The sequence below is a fragment of the Delphinus delphis genome, chromosome 2 (genome assembly GCF_949987515.2).
Source record: "Delphinus delphis chromosome 2, mDelDel1.2, whole genome shotgun sequence".
Taxonomy (NCBI): Eukaryota; Metazoa; Chordata; class Mammalia; order Artiodactyla; family Delphinidae; genus Delphinus; species Delphinus delphis.
Window position 1 is genome coordinate 168,351,292 of NC_082684.1, and position 20,998 is coordinate 168,372,289.

Consider the following 20,998-nt stretch of genomic DNA (forward strand, 5'->3'; position numbering starts at 1 on the left):
TATTTTGACAAGACGAGACAGGCATGTTCCATGAGTGGCTAAATTGTTGTACTTGTGAAAAAGGCGTAGGACATTAGGTTGTACTCTGCAGGGTCAATAGAGAAATACCATTCAAAAAATAGTAATGGGATAGAAGAGGTGGAGCTTCAGGACGAGGCAGGTGGCAGTTCCCCACTGTCATTTGGTTAAACCACACCTGGAGTGGTTTGCTTAGGTCAAATCGTATAGGGAACCCCATCAAGCTAGAGCTCGAACAGTGAGGAACCTTAGTTCACATGGAGGAGAGGTGGTTGAAGGAACTAAAGATGTTTCGTCTAAAAAAATTTAATGTAAAGGGCCGAGAGGAAGGCAGCCTTTGCAGCATAAATGACTCAAGTGGGTGAGATTCGTTTTTGCTTGGCGCTCCAGGGAGCTGGGTTCGTAACACTGGGTAGTACAGCTTTGATGGTAAAATCCGAATTACCATGATTTGAGGTCTGACTTGGGATCAGTAAAAGGAATGCTTTTCTGAAAATTAAGCTGCCCAACCGGTAATGAATTACTTATGTAGGAATAAATTCATCATCAGGGGAGGTGACTGAATGGACATTGGGCAAACACTTATTAGTAAGAGGACAGAGAGATAGAAGGGGAAGGAATAGGAACTTCCCTGGAGGTCCAGTGGTTAAGACTCGGTGCTTCCACTGCAGGGTGCACGGGTTTGATCCCTGTTTGGGGAACTAAGATCCCGCATGCCTTGTGGTGTAGCCAAAAAAAAATAAGGGGGAGGGGAAGGAATGCTATAAGATGGTATTAAGTACTCTGTGTTAAGAGAGTTCTCGGTTTTCAAAAAGCATGGGATATATTAGCTTAAAGAGTTAAAAACAAGTTTCATTACTTCAGGGCATATCAGAGCTTTCAGTTGCTGATATATATTATAAATATTTAAAACGAAGGTATTTATGATAGTTTCCAAAGTTTACTTGACCAGGAGAATTTCTTTGATGGCAACTGTTTCACAACCAGCAGCTTATTCACGTATTTTAAATAGTTTAGGATATAATGGCTCAGAATCAGGACACTGTCTCACCTTTATGTGACTTTTACTTATCCTTTTGTACAATGAGGCTGGCGCTGTCCCACCTTCTAGAGGTCATGTGCTTTGCGTTGCTTTTCCTATCCCAGTAGAAGCTGGTCTGGTCTGTCCATGATTCTGCACTCCCTGAGTGGTCTCCCTTAGGACTGATGGCACCTAAGCACGAGCTCGCATGGCTGGGGGAAAATGGTGCTAAGTTTCTGTGACCGTGAAACAAAATACATGCACCAATTGCAATTTTCAGTCTCGTTGGTCTTCGAGTCCAATTCAATGTCATTCTACTGCTCTATTACAATTACATTGTATTGAATTTCTACTAGTCTCAAGAAAAAATTACTTGATGAATTCCACTGAATAAGAAGGCCAGACTACAAGACTGAGCCCAGTTCTATTGTCTACCATCTGGACACTCGGTCTGGTCTTTCAGGACCTAGATCAAATTTTAGTTGCCTTCTGTTTTAGTTTGGAGAACTTTTAAAAAGGGCTCTCACTTCTAACTTCAACGAAGTGATCACAGTTTAGTCTTTTCTTCTCTTGTCGTGAGTCACGAAAGAAAAAAGTAAATGCCAGAGTTTCTGTAAAATCACAATCACACTGTAGATAAGCAAAGCGTCAAAGGCTTCCTGTGGTTCGAGACAAATTGCAATGTGGTGAGCAGAGTAATGATGCTGTTTTAGTCAGAGAACATGATTCATTCACTGGTCTTTGGAATAGTTCAATCACTTTGCCACCCATTTTCCATAGTAAGCTCGTGGTGCAAGGGCAAATTAATGGTAATTGACAATGAAACTTTCTACTGTAACTACCATTAGCAAATGAGTATGAAAACACAGTGCTCGGGCTTCCCTGGTGGCGCAGCGGTTGAGGGTCCGCCTGCCGATGCAGGGGACACGGGTTCGTGCCCCGGTCCGGGAAGATCCCACATGCCGCAGAGCGGCTGGGCCCGTGAGCCATGGCCGCTAAGCCTGCGCATCCGGAGCCTGTGCTCCGCAACAGGAGAGGCCACAACAGTGAGAGGCCCGCGTACCACACACACAAAAAAAAAAACCCACAGTGCTCAAGCTTTAACCACTCTTGAGAGAGGAGTGTGACATCTGAAAGATTCCCTGTTGAAGACCCCAGAGTAGCAATGTCTTTATTTTTTTAGATTTTAGCTTATAAAAACGATAGCAATGAACTGTCTTAAAAACTATGATATCCATAAAGAACTCAAACCCTTATAGCTAAATGATAAAGTACTTGAACTAAATATGAACGAAACAGTAGAAGAATCACACCAATAATATTTTACAAAACCCAAGAGTTTCCAAAATAGTTTGCTTACAACAAAACCAGAACATCAGGATATTCTCCCAATGAACATTATACTCTGATTGATTTTTTAAAAATAAATGCCTTCTCACTGAAATTCGCCTGACCTGGATTTACATCCCAACTGTTCCATTTCTAGGTGTAATTTACAGAGCAGCTTACATAAAGTTTTTGAGATTCAGTCTCATCTGTAAGATGGGAATTATTAATAACCAGCCACAATAAAGGGTATTGTAAATCTTAAGGAAAATAATCAACAAAATTTAAAAAAGATAAATGCCTTCTCTTAAAAAGGAGAGTAAAAGTACATATATGCCCTGTTGTTAACCTCTGGTGACAGCTGACCCTTAGCCATTTATCCTATAGACTTGACCTATCACTACAGCCCATCCTGTCGAGATATTGGCCTCATTTTTTTTTCTCATTTGATTCTTTCTCCAAGATATTCAGTGCCTCTTTCTTTTATGTTTTTTTAATTAATAATTTCCATCACAATGTAAATCTAATAGAATACCTAATAAAGTCAGTAGAGTTTCCTAAGTTTTCTCTTCTCTTCTAGGGATTGATGCAGAGTTGCAACCAGATGCAGGCCTCCTACCTCTTTCAGCAAGATAAACACTACGACCTGTCCTACGACACTGGAGATAAGGCCTTACAGTGTGGACGTCACGTTGATGTTTTTAAACTCTGGCTAATGTGGAGAGCAAAGGTGAGCACGCTGGGATCGGCTGAATGTCGACTAAAAACAGACACTATATCTGGTGACCCTTATGATGACATGTTAAAAATTGATTTGCAAATTGAAAATTATTTACCCAAGATTAAGTTTCTTGAATCCTAGCTCTAGTTATCTACACGGACAAGAATATAAGAAAACCCGTTGAGCGTTTTCTTTCTTTTAAACCTAATTGCTTCTGATGCTCGCTCACCTAGAACACCAATACACGTTGCGTTATACGGCAGACCCTCTGGATCCCTAAGAAGTGCTTCATTGTTGTTCTTCTCCCAGCTCTTGTTTTTTACCCAGTGATTGATCCGTTGGGCAGGTTAAATGCAGCCTTTTTGTTTGGAGAATAAAAAGGAAAAAAAAAACCCAGCACGATAGTTTATTTTTGACATTTCACAGGGTAACCTCTAGTTATAAAGCTTTTTTCAAAAACTCTGGAACTACCTAGCGACCTCTTTTGGTTCAGTTTCTCTGTCTACCTCAGAATTTAATGGTAGATGATCACCCCTCTTTCAGAAATGGAACTCTGTAACTAATGGTGTGCGCCACTGGCTGGACCTAATTATAGCTTTCAAAGAGCATATGTGTGCAGTTAAATGTAAGCAGGCTGGAAGGGTCAAAGATCCTATTTTTCATTTTGGCCAGATTCCTAACTTACATGTCACAAATCAGTGACCTTCCACCTGGTTTCATTAATCTCCCATGGGAGGCAATGGCCAAAGCCAGCGGGGACACTGGAAAAACCCAACTGCTAGAAAAATCCAACTGCTAACATAGTACGTGAGAGAAACCTGACAAAGGGAGAGATGAGAGGGAAGCTGGCATGCCCTGAGGTCCTGTGTGTTTGGGAAATGGTCCACAAATTTGGCTCTCAGCTTTCTAAGTAGCCTACACAGAGAGGTAACAGGTTCAGCACCATAGGAACAAGCAAATAACTTGGTCTGCTGCATGAGACCACCGAATGGGTCCTTCCTCAGGTCTGTGTAAAGAGGTATGGCCCACGTCCACAGCACCCAGTCCATATGCCGGTGTTTATAAAAGTGTTCAAAGCAAACTGAATCGACTCAAACAGTTCAGAGAGGCGGGTGGCTAACAAGAAAAAGAGGGGGCTTGGGAGTGAAACAATGCAGTCAGGAACTGTCTTATGGAATCTTCTTTAAACCCATCCTGGAAAAGGGCAGTTTAACTAGAAAGACTGTCTTAAAAACTATGATATGGACACACGCCTTTTGCTCAATGCACAAATAACTCTTAGATGGTTTCCGAGGATGGCTAGACTACATGGTCTTCAAACAAGCCTCCATGATGGTATTTGCCCCGGCTGAGTTTTCTCTAAGTATTGCTAAGGATCAGACAGCTACCTGGAGTGAGGCCCAAGGTGAGTTCCTGCCCCACAAAGGTGGGTGATGAGTGAGGTCAAATCCCTTGAGCTGGGCAGGGGACCCCTTCCCTTTCCTCTTTTGAAAGTTGAGAGCCTGACAAGGATAGGTATCTGGTCCCCACCGCCCAAGGCAAGACTCATGCGGTAAGCAATAACACTTTCATTTGGCAAAAATAAATCAATCGAGAACGTAGATTATTGGTGTACTCTCAGGCTGGTTTTTTTTGTTTGTTTGTTTTTTGTTTTTTTTGCGGTACACGGGCCTCTCACTGCTGTGGCCTCTGCCGTCGTGGAGCACAGGCTCCGGACGCGCAGGCTCAGCGGCCATGGCTCACAGGCCCAGCCGCTCCGCGGCATGTGGGATCTTCCCGGACCGGGGCACGAACCCGTGTCCCCTGCATCAGCAGGCGGACTCCCAACCACTGCGCCACCAGGGAAGCCCTCTCAGGCGGTTTTAAAACGAGCCGGTTTTTCATTTCATTGATTTGTGGGAATTGTAAAATGACAAAGGTAGACATCAGCTAGTACGTTGAAGCGAGCTTGGTCTCTAAACATTGTCCAGTATCACTCTTTTTGTCTCTTGTTCCCCTGGTGTTTTTATTAAAATGATGATCATTAGCTATATTTATACAAAAATGTTTCTGACACTGTTCATCGGTTCCTGCTGCTGCTTTTCCATCGGAAACCTCCCTGCCAGTGTGGTGCAGCCGGCTGGTTCTCAGAGAAATCACTCGGAGGACGTCAGGTGTGAATTAAACAGCAGGACCAAATGAAGCTTGAAATAAAGGCAAAGGATCCAGTTTCTAAGGGGCTGAAATACAGGCACCAGAAGAGGGGGTAACAAGAGAGAGAGAGAAAGAGAAAAATCACAGTGGCTACGTAACTTATGGACACATTTTTTTTTTTGCATCGAAAAATAGTTTAATATTATACATTATCATCATCCAGAATTTAAAATATTTTAAAGTAATTATTTCATGTACATCGTGTTTGTGTAAAGGAATAATTCATTTTCTAACATTCATATATAAGGTGTGAACAAAAATGAAGACACACTGATAACTTGGTAATTAATGAAAGTCAACACATTATTTATGCTTAAAATGCAGAAATAGATGACAGTGAAGAATTACAAGTGAGAATTTGAGTTACTTAGAAGACGTGGACACATATTTTTTTAATTCCTTACGCAAACCCTTAAGTGTCTAGACAGCTAAACGGGAAAAACGTTCATTGTCTTTCAACTTAAACCTGCCTTTTTAAAAAATGAAGTGATACTAATTATTAAAGTAATAAGCTCAGCCCTACAGTCCACATCAAGGGTGAGGATAATTACAATCCAACACCCCTAACCCTGTAGTAATGCCAGACAGGGCAGGAGAAGTACCCACTCCTAAGGAGAGCCATAAGAGAGTTGGCCATGTCATTCTATTTTGCATCTGCCAAAGCAGTACAGTAAGTCCTCTACATACGAACCTTCAAGGTGCAAACTTTCAAAGATGCGAACGTGCCTTCACATGTCCAATCACATAAGTTAGTTCACGTGTCTGGTGTACCTTGTCACGTGCGTGCATCCTCTACAAGTGGTTGTGCTTTTGTGTACTTTACTGTACAGTACTATTTTCTGTGTTTGTTTCTTATGTATTATTTGTTAAAAGTATTATAAACCTTTTACAGTACAGTACTATATAGCCGATTGAGTTAGTTGGGTACCCAGGCTAACCTTGTTGGACTTACGGACAGATTGGACTTATGAATGCACTCTCGGAACAGAACGTGTTCGTTTCTAGGGGACTTGCTGTAATGAGGAGGAATGCGGCATTAATCAGCAAACCCTCTGTTATCAGATACACCTGGAGAATACAATGTTCCAGTGAATCCGCATTTTCTCCTTAGTAAGATAAACCGCATGAAAAATATTGACCTAAGTATAAATTACAGTTCTTTCACCGGTTGATAGAAAACGGAGCTAAATGCACCGAAGACGGCCGTCATGTTAAATCCAAGACAACTTGACTGGAGCAGATTAATGCAAAAAAGAAAATATTGAGCCTCCTGATGTGGGATGCTAGTAGGTGTTCTGGATGATTTGTAAGCCTTGCACTGGTAAAGACACTGTGTCTGCCCTCAACTCTGTTCTTATTGGGTAGACCGTTTATTTTGTCTGAATTTTATTAGAGAATCCTAGGACTTTAACCTCAGTGGTTAAAACTCATGGGTAGACATAAAAAAAACCCCAAAAAATCTTAAAAGGAGTCGCCTTTTTTAGGCCTGCAGTGATGGCTTAATATGTAACTATTGAGTTTTTTCCGTAAATCTTCGTGTTTGTATATGATTATGCAAATTGTCAGATTTCCTTATAGTTTTCTATGATTGGCCTCTGTAATTAAAATGTAGATAACAGAGGGGTTGGCAAATGGCTGAGGGAAAAAAAATAACAGGAGAAAACTATTAAGGGGAATGCCTGGCACTCTTTGCTGAGTGACTGAACGTTCCCTTTCTCTCTAAGATATTAATTTATTTTAATAAGCAGATACTGAGCATCTGTTACTGTGCCTGGCGCTGAATGGGCCCGGGGGCTGCAGTTCTCCGGGCAGGAAAGAGAAGCGCTCCAATGACCATCACAAAGGACAGAACACAACTGGTTATAAAGGAAACACAGACACACCTTGAAGAGTTAAAGAAGGGAGAGTTCAGTCCTAGGTTGGAAGCCAAGAACGATTTATCAAGAGGTGATCTTCGAGATGGGTCGTGAACAGGATGGTAGAATAACTAGGATTTTGACCAGCAGAGCTGGGAAAAGGACATCCCAGGAGGAAGGTCAGGCAGGGGCTAAAGGGCGTATTTTGAGCTAGCAGGGAGTCTCAGTTGACTGAAGGAAAATTAGGGTGCTGCCATCCAGATGAGAAGTGAGAGGGCCTGAGTGGGTGCCTCTAAACCCATCCTGGGTGTGTGGGGGTGAGGGATAAGATAAGACATCTTTCTCCCAAAGCTCCTTCAGTGTAGCCTGATGCTGGGATCCAGCCTTCCACCCACAAGTGCTCCTCTGAAGCTTCAGCTTCCGTCACAGCGACTCAGGTCACGGCGATGTGATGCCTGATAAGGTTTTATATGTGTCTTTGTCATTTTCATAAGAAGAGCTGTGTGGTATATAATGATTCAACAAGCATTTGATAAACGAATGAATTTTGGAGAATCTCCTAAAAACCTGCAAAACCTTGAAAATAAAATATAGATCTTTTTCCCATAAATACCCCATTTGAAAGGAGGAGCCCCAGGCTTCAAAGGGCACGTCGGAGCTCCTGCGTCGCTCCCCCTGTACCTCTTTAGCCTTCGTCTGAGGGGGCAGTCAGAGTACTGCTGAGCGTCCAGAGTGAAGTCCCAGACTAGCAAAGGCTGGAGGGCTCCCATCCCGTCCGTGGTAACCCCACTCCCTTTGCAGTACAATCACACTCATTTTCAGAGCGTTCATTTCACCTTGCTACGTCTCTGTGTGGGAAATCAGACAGGCACCGTCATTCCCATGTGACCAGAGAGGTTAGCTAAGGCCATATGGTTGGACAAGGTCAGAGTCATACTGGTCCTGGACATAAACTGGATCAGGTCCATGCGAGATGAAATCCAGCTCTAGGCTGGTCCAAAGGATCCAGTTTGGAGAACAATAAACTCCCCTCCCTCTTACCTAAGGTCCATCCCAAGTGGACCCAAACTGCCAGGTCGGCCCAAACCAATCCTAAATCCTTGGCACGCACAGACTCATGGAGCGCAGGGGTGCTGGCCTGAACGGTCAGGCACCAGCTGGGTCCTTGGAGTCAACAGGAACCAGTCAGCAAGGGTGGCGGTCTCCAAAGACATGAATTTCTGAACGCATCAGACCTCTTTAATGCAGCTTGTTCTTAAACACGTTTCAGAGGTTACAAGTCACTGGCTCTGCCAGACCCCCCTTTGGCTGGGACGATGGGACTGTGTTAACAGGAAAGTGGGCCCATCTTATCTGTATTACAATTGCTTCCTCTAGACGCCAGCTTGGATTAGTCACTGGTAGGCCTGTTCTAAGTTCCTGGGATGAGCATTAGCTGTTTCTCTAAGCTTCCCCTGAGCACTCCACAAATACCAAAGGAGTTAGGCGTAAAGCCATGTTGAAAAGTAATCCCCTAGTGTGTCCTGTTGTCACTTAAATAGTTCCAGTCCAAGGCTGTTGTGTTGTTTTTCCCAAGTCCAGATCCTGGGCTTCCAAGAGCTGGAAACTAAAAGACCTCTGTGATAATGTTCACCCATTACAGACAGATGGGCCATTTATCCCCAAAGGAGAAATCTAACAAGCTTTGCAGAATGACGGGCTAACAAAGGTCTGTGTGCCCCTCAAGAGACTGTCATCCGTTCGTCCAACAGATACTCATTGAGCACCTACCCTATTCGTTCTATAATGGGGGGTACACTGGTGAACAGAAGTGGGGTCTGGAAATGACAAATTTACCTGATGGGCAGGGACTAAGCAGGCATCCTGGCGGTGGGATGTGTCTCTGACGACGCTTCTTATCCACAAGAAAAGGATAGCCAGCCCTCCGGTCATTAATGACTTCCATAATTACTCCTCTGAGCGGCAGAGGCAAATTTTCCCCTCGAGTAATCAAAATAATTGCCTGGGGAATGGAGGCTCAGAAAGAAAGGGATTGTGCCACGGAGAGCGGTGATGGCGAAAGGGAACAAAAGCACCTGACGGGGAGAGCATTAGAGGAGAGATAATTGCCAGGAAAGCCTCTAGTAACACAGTCTTACGTCAGGAAAGTGCTGGCGCAGAGCTGAGACCGAAGGGGCAGAAAGGCCACCAGTGTCCAGAGAGATTCGTCCCCGCATCTCACCTGAGAGCTCACCCACCTTTCTCAGCCTGCTAAGCCTTCTTCTTCTTCTCTCACTTAGGGGACCACTGGGTTTGAAGCACATATTGATAAGTGTTTGGAGCTGGCGGAGTATTTATACAATATCATCAAAAACCGAGAAGGTTATGAAATGGTGTTTGATGGAAAGGTATGTATTCTGATTTCTACAATCCTCCAAAGTTTAGCCCATTCCAATTCTTATCACTAGTATTTTTTGATGTTAAAAATGTACTGTCCACGTAAGTGGGACCATTACAAAGGAGAAGCAGGGGTGAGAGGGTAAAAATCAAACCCACAAAAAATAACTCTGTATAATGGTGTGGAAATCAGGCACTCCAAAGGTGATTACAAATGTGAAAAGCAGGATTGTATCCGGAAGCTGCAGAATAGATTTGAAATGTCCTTGGAATTTTCAAACTTGCCAGTTTGGGCTGAGCGTGAATCTTACTTTCCTTTTCGTAGCCTCAGCACACGAACGTCTGCTTCTGGTATGTACCTCCGAGTTTGCGTGTTCTAGACAACAATGAAGAGAGAATGAGCCGCCTCTCTAAGGTAAGGACGCGAGCTCCTCTGATCTGTACCTCGGTGTATGTAATAGACCTTTAACATGCATGTCATCCTTATGACAGATGTGCACGTCTTTAGGAGAAATCATCCTCAGCCTTAGTCAATTCAGTAATTCAGAATTAGAAATGAAAACATTAGAACACATAAAATATTAAGGTTAACTTTTGTTCGCTTGTGTCAATAGTTTTTCAGAGTTTCAGAAAAGTTTCTTACTAAGTGCGAAACCCTTAAAACACAATGTCCAGGGACCAGTAAAATCTACACACACACACACGCACACACACGCACACACACACACACGCACACACAATCCCAGAGGGAAAAGCGCTAAGGTGAAATAAATCATCTGCACTGTCCAATATGGTAGAATAGCTACATGTAGTTATTTAAATCTAAATCAATTAAAATTAAATTCAACTCAAAATTCACTTCTCAGTCACATTAGACACATTTTAACTTGTGACTCGAGACTAATATATCAGATTGTGCAGACAGAAAACATCTGTGTGGTTACATAAAGCTCTCTTGGTCAGTACTGACATAGACCCAAAATGGGAGGAAATGTGGAGTCTTCTGGGCCACAAGAGAAGTTAAATTCTGGACCTAACAAGGCAATGGAATTACTCTTTGTGGCCTCTTGCCCACTACAGGGCTCAGCATACAATAGGCACTGAGAAATATTTGTTGAACTAATGTGCCATTTACATATTCCAGAATAGGGAAGGGAAACACACTTAGGAAACCTACTAGTGGATCACAGACGTCTTCCCAGTGCACACTTTGGCTTGAAGACAGACATATAGGTAACAAATGGTTATCACTAAAACGAGCCCAGCCACAGCTTCCTGAGGGAGGGAAAGACGAGAATCTGGTTGGTGCATTTTCTGCTCCAGTCAGGACTGTGAGTGTGCAGATGGCCCACTGCCACTGAGGCAAAGTGGACACAGAAGGCCAGGGGCACCATGGGGACAGGACCACCATGGGGACGGGACCACATACAAACGCATTAGACCAAGGCAGGAGGCAAGGAGATGTCCTGCAGGTGTTCATCAGACAAGAGTCCCAGGCGGCATACAGTAAGTTCCCTACACACGAACCTTCAAGTTGTGAACTTTCAAAGATGCGAACGTGCATTCCATCGTCAGGTTTGAGTGAAATTGCAGCTTGCCCTCCGTCTCCTATTGCTAACGATCCTTCAGCTCTACCATCTCCCACCTCCTCTCCCTCCTCCAGTCAGTAACTCTTCTTGCCTGTTCACTCAGTGCCAGCCCCTGTATGCCAGCTCTTGTACGGTACTACTATACTTTTCAAGGTACTGTACTGTAAGATTAAACATGTTTTCTTTATTTTTTGTGTTTGTTTTTTATGTATTATTTGTATGAAAATTGTTATAAACCTATTACAGTACAGTACTATATAGCTGATTGTGTTAGTTGGGTACCTAGGCTAACCTTGCTGGACTTACGAACAAATTGGACTTACAAATGTGGTCTCGGAATGGCACTCGTTCGTATGTAGGGGACTTACTGTGTTGGTCACCTCTTGTATTTCTGGTTCTTTTTCTTCTTCATCATCTTCTTGAATTTTAATTTTTATTATATTTGATCATTATCTGCATCTCTTCTATCAGATTTTATAGTCCTATATTGACTGATGGCCTTTCAGAAGGTCAACAGTAGATTTAAAAGTACATTGGTAAGGAGAGACAAGATAGGGGTAGGCAAGTAAAGAAGTACTAACTACTATGTATAAAATAATAAGCTACAAGGATATATTGTACAGCACAGGGAATAGAGCCGATATTTTATAATAACTATAAATGGAGTATAACCTTTAAAAATTGTGAATCACTGAAACATATTATAAATCAACTATACCTCAATAAAAAATACTAATAAACAATAATAAAAGTTTATAGAAAGTATTACAAAAAGTACATTAGTAGGGCTTCCCTGGTGGTGCAGTGGATGAGAGTCCGCCTGCCGATGCAGGGGACACGGGTTCGTGCCCCGGTCCGGGAAGATCCCACATGCTGCGGAGTGGCTGGGCCCGTGAGCCATGGCCACTGAGCCTGCGCGTCCGGAGCCTGTGCTCTGCAGCGGGAGAGGCCACAACAGTGAGAGGCCCGTGTACGGCAGAAAAAAAAAAAAAAAAAAAAGTACATTGTAAAGAAGTAGATAGGCCTCATATATAAAGTGACTTTTTTAAAGCCTATGTTATTAAATGTAATGGGAAATTTAATTGGTGAGACTTTAATGTTTTCAAATATCTTATTTATGGTTATTCTGCTTTTTGATTTTTCAAAATTTCTCTCAGCCTTCCACGATGTAAAAACAAAAAGGTTTTGTAACACATAGTGAGAAATACATTTCTGTGATATCTTTGTGAGATTATTTCATGATGCTTTAATCTGAGCCCTCTTTGGAGGAAACAAATGTGGATTTAAATTATGGAAGAGTTCCCTGGTTATTATTTTCTAAAGGATTGAAAAAGCTAATGGCACAAAGGATACAATGGTACCCTAAAACTCTTAAGGCATCCCCCAAAGAGCTCTTGTTGATTGAGCCTTCAGTGAATTCTTCAACACACAGCCCCCTTTTTCCTAACTGACTTCCTTTATTCAGCAAAACCAAGAATGTGACCCCCAAAAAAGAGTCTAGAAAAAAATTAAAATGCTACATACTCGTCAGAAAAGTCAGATTCTTATTTTCCTTCTTAACTTGTAGTTAGTGATCGTGCCGTGAAGTAGATGTTCCGTGTTCCTGCTAATTTGAGTTCGGCAGCATTTTCTGGAAGCAACCAGAAGCCATATGTATTTAGATGGCTGTGATTTCTGCCAACCCAGCTAGCTTTAGGAACTGGGGGGGGCGGGGAGGTTCAATCTTACTTTCTGCCAAAACCTGTTTGGGATGATGGCTGTTACCGTCAGTCTTTTGACTTCTGATCTGCATTTATTTCAAAAATTGGTGTTGAATGTCCTTAATAATTAATCCCATTCCTGTGTATTCTTACTTGGATTGCCTATGAAAACGCAATCAGAATTTAATTCACTGAGTAAAGCATTAGCACTGTTTTATCAGTGCTAAAGAGCAAGCATGATTTATTGCACAAATAAAACTAAGGAACAGTTATGTGATCTTTTTCCTTAAATTCCTGCAGACGCATGGATTTGGAATTCTTTTTCTAATCTGGGATTTCTCTTCCCAGGAACACACTGACTTGCCACGCCTCACAGCACAAAGTGATACATTTCATGTCCTTAGGCTAAATTATTCTAGTAGATCCATTTTCAGAACTTAATATTTAAATTCTTTTTTATATTTATTCCCCGGCATGAGCCTGACGCCCTGCATACATCGTTAATCCTTTGGGTGAAAGAGGATCAACCCAACAGGAACATTCCTCCTTACATTACCTCCTTGTGGAGTAAGGAAGGAGCAGAAGGGGATGTAAGAATGTGTTCATCTAGAATCAGAAAACCTCAATGCTGGAATCATCATCCACATTCATTTTTAGGTGAGGAAATTAGGTTCAGGATGTGAAGTGAAGGTGAAGTGAACATGAAGGTCAAGTCTGGCTTTGGCTTTGGCTTTCATAACTAACAAATAATTGGTCCTGATGGGGAACCATGTTGATTTTTCACACTGAGTACTTTGAGGATTAAAACCTCATTGCAAACCAATGATTATCTAAGTGTTGATATTCAAAAGTCACATGTTTATAACACCATTCTATTTGAATCTATCCTTCATTTAAAATGAATACAACTGTGATAGAAGGCATAGTTCCCATATTGAACTGAGTTGCTGACTATGAATATCTAACATAAGTCTAAAGCTTCCCTCACATGTACATTCCTGGTTAGGTATTTGCAGCAACGAACCTAAAAGATCAATGTTATATTTACAAACTCCAGTGGTGAAATATGTGGACAGATCCTGCATACAGTTGGACATAATTTAAAATGTATGCCTCATCCTAGGAGCTCTTCCTCTTATGCCACTTTTTATAGTCAATAAGGACTCAGGGAGCCCTCCATGTGCGCATAGTGCTGTCCTGATAAAAGAAGTGAAGGACACTGTCCCTGCCTTCCAGGAGCTTATAGTTGAAGTACAAAGATGAAGTGTATTTTCTTATAACTGAGGGGATGCTAGGAAATTAGAATATAGACAGAATCTATGGATAAGGATCTTGTACTTACAACTTAGAGAAAATATGCTAATGGACTGCAGAAGTCAGGAAAGTCTTCCTAGTGGGTGTAGGACTGTGGTGGAGCCTTGGAATCTGCATAGGATACAAACTGGAAGTGAAAAGGAGTTCTAAGCAAATAGAACAAGTGTGACATGGTGAGACTGAGGATCAGTGTGAAGGGGTAAAAATATGTGTGGTACATCCAAGGGCTATTGAATAAGTAGGTCTTGTCAGAGCTGCAGATTCATTTGGGTGGGCACTGGATGAGTCCTCAGAGCTGGTGACAAAAGGCATTTGTGCTGAACTGGAGTTTGAACTTAAATTCATATACAATAGAGGACCAAGGGCTGTAACCATCCATCTGGCATAAATGTGGTAAAATCGTGTCTGTGATCTGATTCTGTAATGTTAAATCCTTGTGGGTGCAGCTTTTTGCCTCAGCTGATTCTTCATGATTATTAGGTAATATATTTCAAAACATTTTATAAACTGAGTTAATGCAAAAGGAGAATAAAAAGAAACTAGGAAGCTTTAGGGTCTCAAGAAGGAAAATAGCGTTAGGATCTCAAAAGTCTGCTTATTTTCACACATCACTTGATAGTGAGCCTTACATCTTGGTAAGATGAACCATGTGAAGTCTGTGAACCATGTATTACTTCCAATGAGGGGGAAAAAAACCCATCCCCCAAATGTTGTATTGCCAAGTTCTTTAGCCTTGGAACCAACATCAGATTCTTCTTGGTCTCCCAAAACACTAAGTAGAAAGTCAAGATGTCAAGCGCCTAAGAAACAAAAAAACAAAAAAAACTAGGGCTTCCCTGGTGGCGCAGTGGTTGAGAGTCCGCCTGCCGATGCAGGGGACACGGGTTCGTGCCCCGGTCCGGGAAGATCCCACATGCCGCGGAGCGGCTGCGCCCGTGAGCCATGGCCGCTGAGCCTGTGCGTCCGGAGCCTGTGCTCTGCAACGGGAGAGGCCACAACAGTGAGAGGCCCGCGTACCGCAAAAAAAAAAAACAAAAAAAAAAACAGATGTCAAGCTCCTGATGATAGCCTACCACTGATTATTCCTTTTAGCACCTTCGAGATCTTGAAGGTGTTACACTGCTCCAGCCCTCTGATCCCAAGAAAAGTGAGAGGCAGTTCCTTCAAGGGATGACAAATACGGTTCTGACTGTTCAGTTAAAAACTAAAAATGCTACTTGGTATTGGGTTCTTTCATGAAAGGAAGAGTCCCCAGGAGAAACAGTCACCGTCGTGGTCTGGTCTCTTCCGCAGGTGGCTCCAGTGATTAAAGCCAGAATGATGGAGTATGGGACCACAATGGTGAGCTACCAGCCCTTGGGAGACAAGGTCAATTTCTTCCGCGTGGTCATCTCAAACCCTGCAGCAACTCACCAAGACATTGACTTCCTGATTGAAGAAATAGAACGCCTTGGACAAGATTTATAATAACCTAGCTCACTAAGCTGTTTCAATCCTCTAGGCAGACAATTAAGTTGTCACACACTGTGTAAATGTACTTGTAGTTTGTTCCAAAGTAAATCTATTTCTGTATTGTGGTGTCAAAGTAGAGTACAGTTTAAAAATCAAAACCAAACATTGCTCCTTTTAAAAATCCTTTCTTAAGTTTAGAATACCTCTCTAATAATTAGTGACAAAAGGCTGTGTTCTAATCACTAAGGAAAAGCTTAAAATTGTTACAAATACTTCCCTTACTTTTAATATAGTGTGCAAATCAAACTTTATTTTCACTTCAGAGTAGTAGGGTTGAATAGTGCCAAATTGCCCCTGAATCATAAAAGGTTCTCTGGGGTGCAGTGAAAAGGATAAAGTAAATATAAAATGTATGCTGACAATAAAAAAACTCTTGCCTTTTTCATAGTATTAGAAAAAAAAATTCTAATTTACCTATAGCAACATTTCAAATATATTTAAATACATATAATTTTACAAAAGGAAAATATATATATTAAAAAGAAATCCTATTTTGTAACATATAGATTTTTATTTTATATGGGTTATACAAACTGCAGGGGCAGATATTAAAAACTAAGCCAGATTTTTTTTTTTCTCTTTCTTTTAACGGAGGCACAATAAAACACTTAGCAAAGTTATTTTGAAACATAGGCCCACAAAATTCTTAAAAGGTATGATGCCTTCTTTCTGTTCATTTTATGACTTATCACATCTCTAAAGTTAGTATTACAAAACAGACACAAAAGGATACTGCAAGTTCTTTAAAATGATTGGTTAGCTCGACAGTAAGACTTACTTCCCATTTAAGTTTTCCATCCATTGGACCTTAGTAGACCCGCTCAGTAGGCATGACAGCCGTGCTTCATCTTAGACTAAATTAGGGTCATCGTCTCTATTCTGCTTTCCAGTTCAGCCTGTTTAGAACAGAAGGTTGATGCTGGTTCTTGAGATATCTTCCCAAACAGTATTCTTTTATTAAGTCATTTGGATTCATTAGAGAAAATAAAAATAAAATCTAATCAGCCCGAGCAGAGGAATGAAACACACTCCAGATGTGGTGAGCCCAGAAAATTAAACTTGGCCTTAGATCTCTGTGTGAGAATAATGATGTCATCCTGAATGCCACAGTGTCCCTGCCCAGGAAGGAGTCGTTCCCCTCCCGGGTCATTGCTCTTTACCATTCACTCCCCATTCCGACCCACAAAAGTCTCTCCTGCTAAGCTCCCCGTGACTGGCATTCCCAATAATTAATTTCTACTCCATTAGTGGTTATTTTCCTCTCAGGAAATGAGCTCCTCACCTAGAATTTGGAGACAGCCTCTTAAGACCTTCTTTTATCATCTGTCTCCCATCAAGACCCAAAGTGACCAGACTATGTAGAGATCATATGCTCCTTAGAATTCAAAATAATATTTTAAAAGCATCCTTCTGCCCCTGCAAACCTGATGGAGAGACATGAGCTAACGAGAGCTCCCATAGATATTTATGGGGCACAGACTGTCAGAGTCAGAGAGGTAGTGGACCCATATGTGCAGACTGCGGACGCACATTTAGGAACATTCATCCTTTCTGTGTGCCCCAGTCAGAGCAGTGGTCAGGAAGATGGTAGGTGTATGAGGGAGGAAAGAGGACCCCATCCTTCGTCAAAGAGAAAAGGCCTCTAATATGACCACGGGATCCAACCACCTGAAAGCTTCCTGAGCTTGCCCCTACATTCCCTCTCCCAGGTTACATATGAAAACGTTGATATTTGAGATGAACATGGCTTTGGGCCCTCTCTGTGTAGGAAGCAAATGGATTCCCTATGACTATTAGAAGAAAAAGCTTTATCTGTGCCCCAGAATTTCATGAAGGAACAAGGCTCCTATTCTAGGCTGGGTCTAATGACCAAGCATTCCTTTCCTTTCTAGAAATTAGCTGTTGAGAATAAGCACACAACTGCCCACCTACTGTGAGCCTCAGGCCACAGACCCCATCTCAGAGGCAGAGACACTAATTATCAAACCCGCCATCCTGCTTGGAGGAGACGGTGAAGCCCAGTGCCCTGATCTGGACAGATCCCTCTCTACTCCAGGATGCTTCTATCTAGGGTTATAGATTCTCTATCAGAAGCGGCTGCTTTTTCACTTGATGGTATGACAGAACTTAAAGGAGGAACATTTGTGCCTGTGTTTGAAGTTCCAGCAAAAGAGTTTTTACCCAGAGCTTGTTTCCCCGACCCCCTGCCCCTTCCAGGTTCGTCCCCAAGTTTGCTGGGAGCCTTCCTCAATCCTATGCAGTGAAAAGCTACCAGCCATAGCCCAGGGAAGGAGGTAAATAAAAGCCTGATAAGTCCCGGTAGCTTAATAAATATTCTTTAAAGTAAGTTTGTAATCTACTCAAGACAAAGGGAGGGAGGAAAGAAGGAAGGAAGGACAGAAGGAAGGAAGGAAGGACGGAAGGAAGGGAGATTGTTTTGAACTTCAGCCAAATTCCCAGCGCCAGAGGCCTTTATGTGGGACCATATTCTTTACAAATATTAGAAGAGTTTGGCTTTAGCTTTATTCACAATTGACATGGCCATTTTCATTCAGATAGCAACATTGTGTTTATTATTTTTAAATACTTGGAAAAAAAAGTGTGGTATGTCTCCATCGGAGACACGTAAATGGTATTGACTTCCTGAACTGTCTCAAGGACGTGAGGAAAGAAAAGGAAATCAGTTGTGTGTGTAACTGTGTTGCCTTTATTATACTGCTAGTACTGTCTGGTCACCTCAGATGGGGTTGTGCACTTTAGATCTGAACTTACAGTGTTGCAAATCAACATGTTTTGCTGTAAAAGCTTGTGCAATATATTATTGATGTGTCTTTTCCCGTGTGGTAGCCGTACTGATTTTCTGAGAACCATGTTCGCATCTGTGCCCATAACCCTCTCACCCGCCCTCTCTCTGCTAAAAGTGTGCCCTGCACCTCAGCTCTCACAGGGAATACCCTCGGCTCCGCTCGCTGCTGAGAAATCTCCTTTGAGAACTGTGGGATTTCACAAAATGCAAGGAGGATGCTACTTCAGTGTCTCCAAGAACAGAGGAAACCAGTATGGAGGGTCACAAACAGCCTACGTTGCAGGCGCTGTCCCTGCTAAGATTGGGAGGAGGTGCTACTCCTCAGAATACGGACCAAGAAAGCACGGGTGTAAATATAGCAGCAGGACAAGGAACTCAGGAACCTAACAGCGGGTATCATCTTGCACGTGCCCTCCTGTCTTCAAATGCTAAGTGCAAATGCTGTGTATTGATTAGTTACCTGTGCCAAAGTCCTGTCCCCAGTCAGTGTTTCCAAAGGACATTGACATCTCCCCAGCATCGCTCCGTTAAGGACAGAAATCAATAAAAACTATAAACACATGGCAACCTGTTCTTCTTACCAAATATAAACTTGTGTATGATCAAAGTATTTTATGTGTTGTTTCTCTAAATCCAAATAAATGTGTAAACGTGGACGTATCTCAGGCTCTGGATGTGTATTTCCGGCTTTGCAGGCCGTGTGAGGGGCTCATTTCTAGGGAATTGCCTGTATCAAAGGCCCTTCACTTGTCACAGACTCAGAGCATCTCTGCTGGGAAAAAATCTCTTACTCCCACAGTCGCTTCTGCAGGATATTGCTTGACCACTCTGATTTCTCCTTCAGTCAGACCCAGTCTTTAACAAAAAATGTATGTATTATGGGAAATTTCACGTACACACAGAAGTGGGAAAAATAAGTATAATAACCTCCCACGAAGGCTTCACCCAGCTTCAAAAGTCACTAATTCGGAGCCTGAATCTTGTTTCATCCATCCTTCCCCCCAATCGTGTCCTCCCAACACCAAATAATTTTCATGTGAATCCGTAAAAGATAAAGAATCCTTTTTAACAAGTCCTCAATACAATGATCCCAACTAAAATGATAATAGTAATGCCATAATGATATCAAATATCTCATTGCCTGGATTCTCAGATCTAAAGCAAAACCCATGGACCATGGCCTGTGCCCAGGAAGCCCAATGAGGCCCCCATGAATTTCAGGACAGCTGGGACCTAACTGTACGCAACGCCAGTGCTCAATGCAACACCGTATAACGTACGTGCGGGCTATGCGTGGGCTGTTGTGTATCTTCCATTGTGTCGAGGTTATTGCTGGACCTCTTTGGGTTGTGATTCTGGGAGGTATCACGTGTCTGGGGGCTTTCCTCCCGTGCTTTTAGAGGTTAAGAAATGCAGGCAGGTTAAAAGCTATAACGTCACGAGGATTTAACTGGTGGAATGTATCCTGATTTGCCTTATCAGGTCCAGGCTGCCCTATGGGCTTGAGATGCCCTTAAAGGTATTATTCTGGAGTGAAGAGATAGTATTGATACTTCAAGCAGACAAATGGAGGGGAGGGGGAGGGCATAAGAGATGAAGTTTCTGGAAATTTTCAATATTGCTTATAGGGGAACCGGTGGACACCAGCCAAATATAGAGGGAACACCTCGACATTCGTGCCTTGGTTTCCATTGTTCCCTCAGGCTGGGAAGAATCTCCCGAAACTCCTCGCATCTTCACGGACGTTGTTATAACAGTAATCTTCACAGATTCTTGTGCGGCTTAAATAAAATGTTAGCAGTTTGTGTGGTGCTTTGTACCCAATAGCGTGCAACAAATCTCGTTATTGTACTAACGCTGGTAATTGTACGTGAATTCTGTAAACCAGCTCTTGCTGTCTCCTTCGGTGCTCAGCGACCTCTGAATTCCCTACTTTCTCTTGGGCAGCAGTATTCGTACGTAACAGGTTGAGGCTGGAAACGTCCTCTCCTGCATTTTCCTCTGCTTGCCCAATGTTGATCATAGGCAGAGTCTGTTTCTTATGCTTCTGTGTCATCACCCTTCCTTCCTGGCCGCCCTCTAACCACACACATGCCCTGACAAGACTCTCCGATCTCTGGTGCTCTCCTACAGGTGGAAGGCACTCCATCCATACCGTCACCGGCTCTGCCCCTGGTGTGGGACCTGTTCTCCGCCAAGCCCATTTCCCCAGCTGAGAAATGAGGTGGGACCACTTGATCGCCAAAGGAAAGATGTAGGTGGAAGGTGGTTTAAGATGACAGGTTTATAAACCTGGAAGGGTCCTTAGATGCATTAATTAATTCAGCTAACCTTTACTGACAGGCTACCATGTGCCAGATGTTTTCATATATTAATCCAGCGCCTTTATTTTATGAGTGGGACAAAGGAAGCTCAGAGAAGTATAGCCATTATCTAAAGTCAAACTGAATTCATAGCACAAACAGCACTTATATATACATCATGTATCTAATATAAGACATATACACACCCACATACACACATATAACCACACAGATCGAAGTGTGTGCACACACACATACACACA

The 20,998-nt window shown here is 42.5% G+C and overlaps 1 protein-coding gene across 1 annotated transcript in view; it reads left to right on the forward strand.

The window, feature by feature from the left end:
- The window catches only part of GAD2 (glutamate decarboxylase 2), a 69,150-nt gene extending 50,067 nt beyond the window's left edge, over positions 1-19,083 (forward strand). Inside the window, exons 13-16 of the mRNA XM_060003777.1 lie at positions 2,946-3,095; positions 9,415-9,522; positions 9,837-9,926; positions 15,408-19,083. Of these exons, the coding sequence (XP_059859760.1) occupies positions 2,946-3,095; positions 9,415-9,522; positions 9,837-9,926; positions 15,408-15,581 (522 nt within the window). The 3' untranslated portion in view covers positions 15,582-19,083. The remainder of the gene's footprint in view (positions 1-2,945; positions 3,096-9,414; positions 9,523-9,836; positions 9,927-15,407) is intronic.
- Positions 19,084-20,998: the final 1,915 nt, after the last annotated feature.